Below are 13,775 nucleotides of genomic sequence, written 5' to 3' on the forward strand. Positions count from 1 at the left end.
GTGGTCAGTGGAGATTTGTCCTGCTAGTTCCTTCTTGGTGGCTGCCACCACAACCATCCCATCAACACGGATTCCTTTGATCCAACGGGGTGTGTCTTTTAGAGGAGCTAAAAGTTTGTCTGGTCAACATGGGATTCGTTAAACAAAATCTGGTTCCTTCCATCCCTGGTGAGAGACTAGGTCAGTAAGCTCATCCTTGTCTGTGTCATCCAAGATGTAGATGGGCCAGAACTGAAAGCTTCCAGGAATGCTGACTCCTCAGGAGAAGGGTTATCTGAGGACCATCCACCTTTTTTCTAAAGAATTTTCCAAACACAGATGCCAATTGAATCCAATGAGGTTGGATCCGAAGACCCCTGTATTTTTTGTGACAGCTCCAAAGACGAAGAAGTCTTTGGAGACTTAGACAGAGAGCTTTTTCTGTGCTCTGATGGAATGTTGGATGATTTGCTGGGGGGTGTGAGCCCCGGAGGAAGAAGAGGAGGAAGGGGGTAGTAACCTTTTAAGGACTAATTTGTTTCATCTGTCAGCTGTAGCTCTGGAATTAAATCCTGCACAAATGGTACAGGTCGTACCCAGATGTGCTGCCCACAAACAATAAATGCACTCCCTGTGGGCATCCAAGTTCAGAATTTTGTGCCCAGAGGAAGTGTCTTTTTAAACCATGTAGGCTTCTCAATCATAGTAACAACTGCAAACTACAGAAAGAAAGGAATTTTTTTTTTTTAACTATAGCAAAGTCTTAAAAACTACCAATAATGGTAGTAAAGAATACCCTGTTAAAAAGGTCAAGAAAAAGGACAGAAGAACTGAAAAGAAAGAAGTGCCAACAATGTTACTTAAGAAAATTACTTTATTAAAGTAATTAAGCTGACAGAAAGAAACCCAAAATCTAAGAGGGTGGAAAAATCTAATTTAAATATAAGAGAGAGAGAGAGAAATACTTTTCAGAGAAAAAAAATAAACACAACCTAAAAGCCTGACAAAACACTCAGAGAAAGGATCCACGCCTGTGTGAGATGGTGGCAAAGGATGTACTAGGCCAATATGGGTAGAGGGAGGACCTTGACAGTTGGATCATAAGTCTGTAGAATGCAGCCAGGTGAGATCTGTAACCCATACTCTGAGGAAGAATGAAAAGGAAAACATCAGATTAAGCTAATTTGCTAATCCACCTGTTGATCAAAACATAAATATGGTAAACACAGACTGGAAGAATGACTCCTTTTATAGTGTATTTGCCAGGAAGTATCATGCATCTCTAAGAGTCATCTCTGAAATTCAGAAAGACTTATGGCGATGCAGAAGCCTTACTCTAGCAGGTTTCCCCAACAACGTAAGCCTTTTTGAATCAGAGATCAGTCACCCACTATGTTTTCCACTTGTGGAGGCCATAGTGCAGAGGATGGTCTTATTGGAGAATCCTTATGCCAGTCTAGTGGAGTGGCTAATGGTAATTAGCCATGTGCTCTCCCTCAGAAAAGGTGATGGATCCCAATTAACTTGGCAGAGTGCTGAGTTTTTTTTTTTCTAGAAGGAAAAAGTGAATGCCATGTTTTGATGGTATTCAAACTTTCGCTCTTATGGAAGGAGTCATCGTACAGGTTAACTATAATGAAGCCATGGTGGTGTATATGCGTGTGTATGCGTGTGTGTGTGTGTGTGTGTGTGTGTGTGTGTGTGTGTGTGTGTGTGTGTGTGTGTGCTTGTGAATGAATGTGTCTGTGTGTATCTGTCTGTCTGGGTGGTTACACTATGGGAGTTAGGTAGGGATTCCGATTGTATACGTGTGAGTGTGCACACACATGCACGTAGGTATTTGGGCAAGTATTTCCATGAGTGCAAGTGACTATTTGGGAACTTGTTTGTGGATGGCTGGTGTGTGTGTGTGTGTGTGTGTGTGTGTGTGTGTGTGTGTGTGTGTGTGTGTGTGTGTGTGTGTGTGTGTGTGTGTGTGTCTGTGTGTGTAGGGTGGTACCTATGCTGCTGTGATGCATGGGCTGGCAAGGGAACACTAGAATGGTCAGGTGTGAGAGGTCAGTGTTTACGGACCACTAATCAGGTGTTTCTCTCCACATGTTTGCCATGTCTCGGAATGGGAAAGTCTCTTTGTCACTCTAATTCATCACCTTCTTAGAACAATTAGCACAGGAGAAGAGAATATTTCTCAAACCCAGTACATCTCCCAACTGAACACCTCATTTGCAAGACTTGCCAAATTTAACTGGCCTCAACATTTTACTTTAATGCTAAATTTTACCCTTATACTAGCTATTTTAAATCTGGACAAATGCCAAAACTTCAGAATTTAGCAACATATTTCCTTTTTGTATACTTATCCAGATGCTTTCAGTAAATAAACATTAAAGCAGAATATGTATTCTCAGACTTGCACTGCAAGTGAAAGAATGCATCATGATTACACTTGCAGTAACTACTTCTCTTTTATTTACAACTATTTAGGAAAATGAAAGAATCAGAAGCATTATGCAGGATTACAGGAAGAAAAAGACGGTAAGGCTCAAGATAATGGTTTTAAAATTCTTTTTTGATTTGTAGTGCAATTTTTTTTTGATGGGTAAATATTGCTGGAACTAACTCTTTCTACCCAGATGCCTTTTGCTACTGAACAGTCTTGTAAAGTTCGCTTAACATGCTCGCTGAGATTACAAGCAAAAGCAGGCAAGTATGTGTCTAACATCATAATCTACTCACTAAAGTTTAATTATCTCACTAAAGTTTAATTATTTAAATAATTTCTTACATCCAGACTGATATCCTAAATTAGCTTCTTGTGCATTAACTATAAAAAATGGGTAAAACATGCCTGGCAATGCATTAGAAATCACTGCAAATATCTCAGAATTACGGTTAATGTGGGAGTCAGCTAACTGGATAGTCAAATGGTAAAGTGCACTGCAAATTTCCGAGCCTACAGTTGAGGTCATAGTGTCTTCCTGCAAACAGGCTTCTTTCCAAGATATAATATGGGCTCTGAGCACAAGATACCTTTGCTACAAGTATACTTTTAGACATGAAGGTAACAGATTTTAACACTTAACATGCAGTATCATTTATATTGACAAGACAAGCCCCTTGAGATCCTAACCTCTAATAAATATCAAGGAGGGCAGAATAAATGCCACCTTGGGAAGGTGGTTAAGGGGATGGCTATGGGAGTGTCTTAAATGTTTCTCTAAAACACACTATACAGCACAGGTATTTGTAGGAATGGGCAGTCCTTATTCTGTGTATAAAGCTTATTAAAGTGATTTGCTGATGGTCATGTATGCATCACAACATTTAGTGAGTCAAGTACAGTGATGCATTTTCCACTTTTTCATTTCTTACATTTTTAGTTTAACTTTTAATAAAAAGCTTCATAAACCTTTCATAAATCATGGCCCAAATAAAGTTAATCGATCCATTGTTGATGTCACCCTAAGGATAGGGTGAATTGCATCCACAGACTTTAATAGGCATATCTCTGCACGTGTAGTGGTGTTAATGATTCAAGTCTATGAATATACCTCACACTTTCCCTAAAGTGACACTACTGTGCTTAAAGTTCATTGTCTACAGTCAGTGGCATCAGCATATGAAAAATGCATATTTAAGTATGTTGTTCTTTGCAAACAGAAGTCAAAAACATTTGTCAATGGGGTGAAAATGTTGTTTGTCAATTTTTGCACCACATGCAGTTGTGCAAAGACAAGGTTTTAATGTCAGCAAATCACTTTAAGTTACATATACACCAAAGCTACTAAAAGAAAGGAAGGACACCCTAGCCTGGCGTAACAGAAACACTAAACCAAAAAAAAAATGAGAAGAAGAATTTGTTCATTCAGTCTTGCCATTCCTACCTGACATGTTTGGGCAGTGACTGGCTTGGGGTACAAAAATAACTTTGCAAACACTTCCAAGCAAAAATCCTGAACCTTTTGGACTTTGTTTTATACTTGGGAGCCGTGCATACGTCCCCCACTGTTCCCTTGTAAATTGCGTTTCCATTCTCTCTTCCCAGTCTCAGTCTAATACTACCCTTGAGGCAAATGGATTGAACATTAAGCAAAGGTTGAAAATAGACTAGGAAGAGCTACTTGCAAGGACTGCATATCAAAGAAAAAAAAGTCCTGTACTCACCATAATGTTCCATCTGTGTTTTTGATCTTCATTTATCTTTGGCATATGGGTTCAGTTCCGAGCATTGGAACCAACTTGTCCATTGCTACAGCCCGTGACAACCAAAAACTCTTGAGCTTAAGTCCTACCCAGAATGCTCCTCTTCAATTTACCTCAGACTGAGTTTGCAGATAAACAGGATAGAAAAATAATCCTAATAGCACTTTTATCGAGACCATATCTGGTGTCATATATGAAAAAAATTATAAAAAGGACCAGAATTTGTTCCACCAGGAGGTCTAGATGGAAGGGGGATGGAGGGTGGGGAGTCAAGGACAAATGAATAAGAGAAGGGGTCAACGTTATTATCATGAGCCCACTAGGAAAATCTTTTCCATTTACTTTTCTAGAGTTTTCTAGTGGAGGATTTGTGTGAGGCCAAAAGAATCTTACAAAGTGGGGAAGATAGAGAATTACATCTGGCAATTAATGGAACTGGAGAAGCCAAGCCATGAGCTTGAGGTTCTGAAGGTCTGCATGAAGTAATCCCACTGGATGGGATAGGAGATCTGGATCTGGGTCCAGAGTCAAAGGTCACTGAATCAGATAAGGACAAAGAAAGGGGAACCAAATCTGTCAAGGACAGAAGGGAGCAATGAGGATTACTTTGCTCTTCAACCTGATCGCTTTCTTTAGAAATTGAGGAATTAATGGAAATGGAGGAAAGTCGTACAGACGTCAGAGGGTCAATCGTGCAGGAGAGCATCTCTCGGGGATTCTCCTGCAGGGGGGACCAGGGCAAAGTAGCTGCTGCACTTGTTGTTTAGGGGCGATGCAAATAGGTCACAGCAAGGCTGGCCCCAGTGATGAAAAATCTTTTTCACCACTTTGGGACTGACAGACCACCTGTGAGACAGGAGAATGCATCTGCTCTGTTTGTCTGCTATCATTTTGGAACTCCCCGGAATATGTGCTGCTATCAGAAAGCAATTGGAAGAGATCGCCCACTGCCAGACTCTCAGAGCTTCTCTACAAAGGTACAAAGGGGATACAATTTTGGTTCCTCCTTGCTTGGTGATGTACCAAACTACCAAAATATTGTCTATTTGGATTGCAATCATTCTTGAGGGAAGAGCAGTTTGAAAGGCCTGCAATGCTAAAAGCACTGCCCTCATTTTCAGGACACTGATATGCAAGTTGGCCTCTACTGGGGACCAAGTGCCTTGGACAGTCTTGCCCAGATAATGCTCCCCCACCCCATCTGGGAAGCATCCGTGGTCACTATAGTTTGGGGTTGAGACGGGGAAAAGAGGTGTCCCAACACAATTTCATCTGAATGAATCCACCAGGCTAGGGCCTTCTTGCAAAAGTTGGTAATCCATATATGATTTGACATTGTTTGATGCAGCACGGACCACTATGATGCTAGAAGCCAATGAAGAATTCTCATGTGAAATCTTGCTAAGGGAACTAACGTTATGGCCACTGCCATAGACCCTAAGGCTTGTAGGACTAGTCATGTGTTTACTCTCTTGTTTCTGACAATTCTCTTCATTTGGGCTCTGATCTTTTACAATCGTAGATAAGGGAGGGAAGCTATGCAAGACTTGGTGTTTAGTATCGTTACTATGAACTCTACAGTTTGAGTAGGAGTCAGTTACGACTTTCCATAATTTATAGTGATCCCTAGGTTCGTGTAGGTCTGGAGAACATAGTCTCTTGTTCGTTCTAAACGATGCCTGGTGGAAGTGGTAATGAGACAGTCATCTAAATACAGAAACACCCAGAATACTTGCAGCCTGAAGTGAGCTGCTACTACTGCCATGCATTTGGTGAAAACCCTGGGGGTTGTAGTGAGGACAAAGGGCAGAGCTCTGTACGGATAATGACTGTCTCCCAGCCAGAAGTGGAGAAATCTCCTTGAGTGTTTGTCTATTTTTGTGTGGTAATAAGCTTCCTGGAGATCTATCGAGCAGATCCAATCATCTTTCCCTAGAAATGGGAGAATAGACTGAACCATGACCATCCAGAATGTTGTCTGTCGGACGGACTTGTTCAAAACACTGAGATCAAAAATTGATCTCCAGTCCACTGTCTTCTTTGGCATTAAAAGAATCTTGACTAAATTCCGGATTCTGTCTGGTCTGATGAGACTTCTTGGATGACTCTTTTTTTCTAGCAGTTTCTGAATTTCTAGTACTGCAGGTTCCCTCTGACAGGGTGGAACATCAGGGATTTTGTTGGAATTGTTTGGAAGAGAAAGGAAGGGTATGGTGCATCCTCTGGTTACACCCAAACAGCCAAAGTTATCTGGAGCCAGGCGTGTTGGTGCAAGGATAGACGTCCCTTGACTGCTTCCAGAGAAAAGTAACCAGGCCTCCTTTCAGGAGCGCTGGTAGGGTTTTCCAGGAAAGGAGTCCCTGGAACTCTTACTCTGTGGGGCACCTCTGTTGCGTGGACAGCGTCTTCCATTAAAGCTTCCCCTTCTGCCCCTGGGAGAGCCTCTGCCACATGTGTCCTGAAAAGGCCCTTGGGACTTTTTGAACCACATTTCCTGCTCCTCTGGTTCCTGGAATAGAACTGTTGAGTGGTAGAAAAACATACCCCCAAAGGATCTTTTCATCTTTCTCACACCTGGACAGAGTTTCTCAAACTTTAGGGCCAAAAAGGGACAATCTGTCAAAAGGTGCATTGATGAATGAAGACTTGAATAGCTCCACAAATTCACACAAGCACATCCAGGCATGTCTCCTTATGGCTATGCCTGATCCTGCTGCTCTGATCATCCCTTCGGCTGCATGTGCTATGAGCCTCATGGACTAATTTGAAATGGACTCCAGGGCGGTCGACTGAAAAGCAACCTTATCTTGGGCCTCTTCAGATATGGCTCCTACAATGGTATCTGATAGCTCTTTAATCAGATCCCTTTGAAGTCTGATGAAGTGTGCCATAAAATTCAAAGACCATAAAGCAAAGGTTGATGAAGCATAAACCCACTTGCCAAACCTATCCATCATCCAAGACTCTATTAGGAGGGTGGCAAGTGGAACTTTCATCTGCCAGTTCCTTTTTTTGTGGCTGCCACTACCACCATGTTATCTACTGCCAATCCCTTTGCCCAAAACTGATGGTCCCTGGGTGCAGATAGAATTTTGTCTGGCCTCTTGGGGATGGGTTCTATGGTATCATGAGCCTTCCACACCTGCTGCGAGATCAACCTAATGAGCTTATCAGTGGGCGGAGTCACCCAAGAGGTAGATGACCAAGCGCTAAAAACCTGCAGGTACAATGACTCTTCCAAAGAGGGCTTTTGGAATGTCCTGCCACCCCTCTGTTTAAGAATCTCATGGATGTATCCAAAGGAGATGTCTTCCAGGGATGACCATGGGGAACCCTCCTCTTCATTAAATCAGTGTCCTCTGTGATGGATTCCGCCAGGGAATCTAGGTGTTTCCTCTTACACTTCCTCTTCTGAGGGACTTCCTCAGTGGGATGATCTGGGGAGGTATAAGAAGAGGATAAACCCTGAATAGGTGACTCCTGGAGTTTCAGTGCTCCCTGTCCAGGTGTTGGGATTGGTTGAGGCTCTGGATAAGGGGATCGATGGATCGGGGAACTGCTCCAACAGGGGAGGAGCTGACTGGATGTCCACAGTGGACAGGGCCCTCTCCATGGCCTGGAAATCTGGTCCCCCCTAAAGAGGGAAGGGAGCCCAGAACCAAGAAAGATGACCTCTGAACCATGGTCCCTCCCCACTCCAAAGAAACCGCCCCCAAAGCTGAAGCCAGGATAGAGCTAATGCATGCCATGGTTCCAAAGTGCAGAGACGGCTCCAAAAAAAAAAACTGGAGTTGAGCCCCACCCCCCTGGAACTGACAGCGCAGCCATGACCCCTAGAGTTCTCCAGATCCAAAAGAGTCAAAGAACTGAGGGTAGAAATTGGAGCCAGAGATGAAAATCTCATCAGGACCGAAACAGCTGGCACCAGGAAAATTGAATCCAGGATCTCTAAAGTCTCACAAGAGGTCATAGGAGGAAGACTAGATGGTGCTGCAGAAGGAAGGGTTCCAGATCCAGAAGAGGCTGGAACTGAGGACATACCTGAAAGTCCCCTCGCCGCAAGCAGCTGATCCACCAACCTCAACACATCCATTTCTGTCAGACTCTTAGTGGAACAAACTGACTGGGTAGATGGAAATTTTGGTCTTTCCAAAACGGGTTAGGTACTTGACCTGCAAAGGGATCTAAAGACATTGAGTATCTGGTCTTAAGAAGATCAAGGAGGGAAGATTCACAGTTTTCATTTGGCACCAAAAACAATTCTGCCAAAATGGGAGATAGCACCGAAACCATTGGTTCCATTGTCTAGTCCTGTGTCTGCACCTACAACTTCAGCACCAATGGAGGAGGTACTATTGGTGCCAATGTCGGCACTGAAGTGTCCTTTGAAGTTACTGTTGGTTCCACACTGATAGAGGTAACCAAAGTTTTAAGTCTTTTGGCTGTCGGAACTGAGGATAAAGCTGGCACTGATAGACACCTCTTTTTAGGTTTGTCAGGTTTCGAAGATGAGGAGGAAGAGGAAGGGGAAGAAACATCCATTTTGCTTTTACTAAAATGATCAAATAAGGCCTCCTCAAAGGAAGATTTCATCATCCCCTTTAGTAACAATTTATTCTTCCTTTCTGCCAGGGTCCGGTGACTAAAACCATGACAAATGGAACACTCTACTTGTAAGTGCACTGAGCCCATCCAATAAACACAAAGTGAGTGCCCATCAGAATTGGGCAGTTTGCAGTTACACTCAAGGCATTTCTTAAACCTGGTAGTACCTTTACCTTTACTGACAATGATTCAATCCACAAAAATCAAAGTGCAGAAAAAGAAATGGAAGCTAGTACTATTTTTTTTCTTTTTTTTTAAACAAGAAGAGAAAGGAAATAAAGACTACCAACAATGGTAGTACAGAGTACATTAGAGTGTATAAGGGAAAGCAGAGAGGAGATGTAAAAGCTATTGGAGAGAGGGTAGACTACAAAGAAAATCCCACAATAATGATATTAACCAGAAAAAAAACATATAATTATACAAAACTAGAAATACAAAAGACAAAAACACATTTAGCTTGAGAGCTATGGTGAAGCATCTGTCACGGGAAAGCAGCAAATGAGAGCTGAGGTAAACTGGAGAGGAGCATTCTGGGTAGGACTTAAGCTTGAGAGTTTTTGGTTCTTGCAAGCTGTAGTAACGGCCAAGTCAGTCTCAATGCTGGGAACAGAACTCATATGTCAAGTAATAAATGAAGATTGACAACATCAGATTCAATGTTCATAAGGATCATGAGCTGGGTCTGAGACAGCATGAGGGAGAATTCTTCAGTGACTACCACTCTCAAGAGATGACACTGAAGGAAGCAAAAAATGATGAGGAAAGCTGGCATAAGAAAACAGAAATAACAGCCTCTGCTTAAGTCTAACTCATGTGTCAGTTTACAGTTTAATCCTCATTTAAAGTTTACTGTTAAAATATCAGATGCTGTCTCACCAACTTGCAATATCCTAAACAATTGCACCAACAGACAGCAACGTAAGGTCCCACAACAGAGAGAAATAGAAAACAAGTAGCCTTTTTAATATTGTACAAAAATAATTCCCAAGTGTTACTTGTTCCTTTTATAGACAGGAAATAGCTAAGTTAAAATTTTTTACCATATAAGCTTCCTCTGTCCAACAGAGACATAGGTGTCACCCCACGATTTCCCATCCATTTGTGCAAATTGTGTTTCAATTGAGTCAGGCAAGTACATTGTTTTACATGGATGTATCTGTGTCTCAGGCATATCTTGTTTAGATTGCAGGAAAGGTTAAAATCCTTACAAGTAGGTGTTTTTGATACTATTGTCTTTGTGGATATGGAGCAGATTCATCAACACAGAGTCTGAGGAGGCCTTGAAAGCTAGGCTGAGGTCATCACTCAGTGGTCTATAGGAGACTGAGAATAGAAAGAGTGATCTAAGACAGTCCCCATAATTCATCTGTTGGGCTCCCTGGATTCCTTTGGTAAGAAATTTCTGTGGGTGTTCAAGCTGACACGTGCTTTTGCAGGTACCTACCAAAGGCATCACTGTTCTCGATAATTGGTCTAATAAGGGCAGACTACAGAGGAACAACAGTCTCCCTGGACCAAGATGCAAAGCCCTTACTTATAGTTATGCTATATAAAATAACCAATGAAATGATTATGCATTTCTTTTTTGCATTTAATCTGAGTCCATGGTTCTTACACTAATTGTTCATTTATGTGAGATCCTCCTGGAGGATGTTTGTCTCTTCAGAGGACTGTATGACTTTCCCAAGCTTCCCCATCCTTGGTCAACCGCAGCCCAGTTGTACTGGCCTGAACATCTGAGAACTAAATGTCAAACAGGAGCAGTCCCAGTACTAATCCCTGGGGAAGTCCACTTATGACTGACTTTTTAATGATGGTTCTTATCTCTTGCATCCTCTGTAAATGCCAGTTGTCTACCCAATGGGGTTTATTTGTAGTTTTCTGACTACACCCAAGTGGGGAATATTGCTAAATGCACTGGCCAAGTTTAAATAGGCTGTACGAACTTATTTGCCCTCATCCATGGCCTTTATGACCTTCTCAAAAAAGTTCACCAGGTGCAGCAGACATGACCACCCCTTGACCAATCCAAACTGATGAGGGCCCAGTGTTTGCAAACAGCAATCAAGCCTGAATATCAAAATATCATAAGATACCCAGGAATAAGTGATACTATGAGTCTTGCAAGGGGCATGTCTGTTAGATTAATGTCATGGGACACAGCGTGGCTGCCTTTCAATGTGGTTATCCCACGATACTGGAACTCAGTATTTTGAAACCTGATATTTCAATGGTAATGTTTCAGTTATTTCTAATCCACATGAAGAATTATAGTCTAAAAGTCCTTTTTTAACTCATTGATAGGATGGCAATTTAATCACAAATCATGCCCAAGCCACTAGTTTTACCCATGTTCTTCTTTGTTATGGCTCAGAAGATCAACATTTACCTTGAGATACTAACACCTCAGTGTTAGAAAGTAATACAGGAAGGGATTATGTAAAGGAGTATCCTTTGTAAGATGTGGGGTAGTAAAGTTGGCAGAAAATGGGGATGATCATTTTCAAGTCAACCACCTTGTACAAACCTTGTAAACAATAGCTTCCATTGTTCTAAACCATATTCTTTTGTTTTTGCAGTGTCCCATCTTTTTGGAGAAAAGGGAGCGTTGCGACTATCTGAAAAAGAAATTAACTCATATTAAACAGCAGATCCAAGAATATGATACCAGAACAAAGAAAGATGAGTCAGGAGCAGCTGCATTTTAGTGTTGGCCTGCATCATACAGTAGTTACTTTAGAAATGGACCGATGTAAAGGCAGTGAAATCTGAAAGTAGTCATATTGATCCCTCATGTCTGAAGAACTGGCAGAGATTTACAGCAATGCTCTGAACCTTTCATAAGTATGTCTATGTAAGGGGTGCAGAATTAAACAGCACTATACCTCCCGAGTAAGCCTCTGGTGTGGCAAGAGCTGAAGCAGTTCAAATGTTCTGATTACACAGTTCAGAGAGAACAAAGAAGAGACTGTCAGAGCTCAGAGCTGAGCCTACACGCTGATATGTAACCAAGTGATGGAAAGGCCAAAAAAAGGATGACTACATAAACTGAAACCAGTTACTTTTGGGAAGCACAGGCTATGATGGTATACCTAACGTAGTCAATGTTACACAGAGATGATTATACAAATACTTTGACTGCTGTGTTCTGCTGAGCTTCTAGGAATTCAGACAAATCTTTGGGGGAAGCAGAAGGAGGCAAGATACATTACTTTCAACAAAGGGTGACTAGCATGTTACTGCTTAAGCATCATATATCTTTGCAGTGCTTCTTTTACATTATTTGACTTTGACTTCCTTACTCTGAAAGCTGATGTGAAAGTGATCTAGTTCATTCACATTACTGTACTTGTCAAATGTCCTTCTTGGAACATGTGCACTGTATTTATTTTTATGCCCTTTCATTTATTATTGATATGAAACTGTGGAAATGAACACATACTTACATCTATATAAAACTAATGAAAAGGACACTTGTACTTAAATCGACTACTGACAACAAAATAATGAATGAATAAATAATAGAGAAGAGAACATAACACATAAACAGATGTACTATTCATAAATACATATGCATACAGATGTACTATTCGTATATGCATACATACATACATTTACACATACACAAATGCTGAAGGAAAAACAAAACAAGAATATACATAACGTTCAAAGTAAAACTGGTACAAAGAAAACAGGAAATAATTGCTTGTTTCTTCAACAAAACTGCTTTTTGGTTTTCATTTCTATGCTGTGTACTATATATTGTATTCTAATAACAACCAACATATCTAAGAAGAAAAATCCATGTTAATTTCCATGGATAACTGGTGGACTTTAAATCAACACAAGCTGCATGCAGCACTAAAATTGAGTAGTTAACTGGACTAGGACATGGCAATAACAGGACGAGGCTAACTTTATTAGCATTGTTTTAGTTTTGCATATATAGCCATACACCACTCTACATGCTTACCAACTATCCCATTACATCAATCTATAAGCTTGAGATAGGCACAATGTGCCCTTGATGTTTACCATGTAGTAGCTTTAATTAGAATACATTTTTTTTTCCCATTATGACATGCCAGACAAATCCAGGCTTAATTACAAAAAGTTCAGCTGTGTAAGTAAACTTACCATAACAGTAGATGTCTGAATTATCACTGCTGCAGTAGCCTTAGCTATATGGGTTATATCCTGCTAAGGATACAACAGCAAAGTTTAAAGACATCTTCAGCATGCCCAAACTGTTAAACAACGTGCACAGAGCTGAAAAAAGACTGGTTTGGGCATCAAACCCTTCACAGCTTTCATGACAACTGAGAGAGGGAGGCCAGAGCCCTGCAGAGATCAATGTTTGGAAAATAAACATAATGGTCCTCATCCTGGCAACAACAACAAAAAAAAAAACTGGATTGGAAGAAAGGAGCAGCTAATGCAGCAGTGATCAATTGAATATCAGTTTTACTAACACAGCTGTACTATGTTCATCATATTGATCACTGCTACAGTAGCCTTAGCTATAGGAGTAGACTACCATAGCTTAAGCTGCATAGGAGGAAGGATAATGGTCCAGGGGCTCCTGGAGAATGGTTCTAGCAAAGTCTTACCTAGACCTGGAGAAGCAATCTAGTTTGCAGTTTTTCTAGAATCCAACACTTTCCAAAACAGCTACAGATGAAGCTATAGTCTTGGTAGATTGAGCCTTGATCCTGCCTGGAATTACCTTGCTACAGTAGGTACAACAAAGCATAATAGCATGAAATAACTATTTATAAACAGTCTGCTTTGACACAGGTTGTCCTTTTTTCTTATCTTCACAAGAAATAAACAACTGCTCAGAGTTCAGGAAAGATTTAGTTCTGTCAAGATAACACCTGAGCTAGCTGTGGACATCTAAAGTATGAAGTATCTTTTCTTTAATGTTTTTAGGTTCTGGAAAAAAGACTGGTTATAGCTTTGCTCACTGTAAACTCAGACACCAA

The 13,775-nt window shown here is 41.1% G+C and overlaps 1 protein-coding gene across 1 annotated transcript in view; it reads left to right on the forward strand.

The window, feature by feature from the left end:
- The window catches only part of OCEL1 (occludin/ELL domain containing 1), an 841,384-nt gene extending 829,670 nt beyond the window's left edge, over positions 1-11,714 (forward strand). The window contains 2 exon segments of the mRNA XM_044054752.1: positions 2,464-2,514; positions 11,370-11,714. Of these exon segments, the coding sequence (XP_043910687.1) occupies positions 2,464-2,514; positions 11,370-11,498 (180 nt within the window). The 3' untranslated portion in view covers positions 11,499-11,714.
- Positions 11,715-13,775: the final 2,061 nt, after the last annotated feature.

Source organism: Protopterus annectens, chromosome 13.part0 (assembly GCF_019279795.1).
Source record: "Protopterus annectens isolate FY-2018-M chromosome 13.part0, PAN1.0, whole genome shotgun sequence".
Classification (NCBI taxonomy): Eukaryota; Metazoa; Chordata; order Ceratodontiformes; family Protopteridae; genus Protopterus; species Protopterus annectens.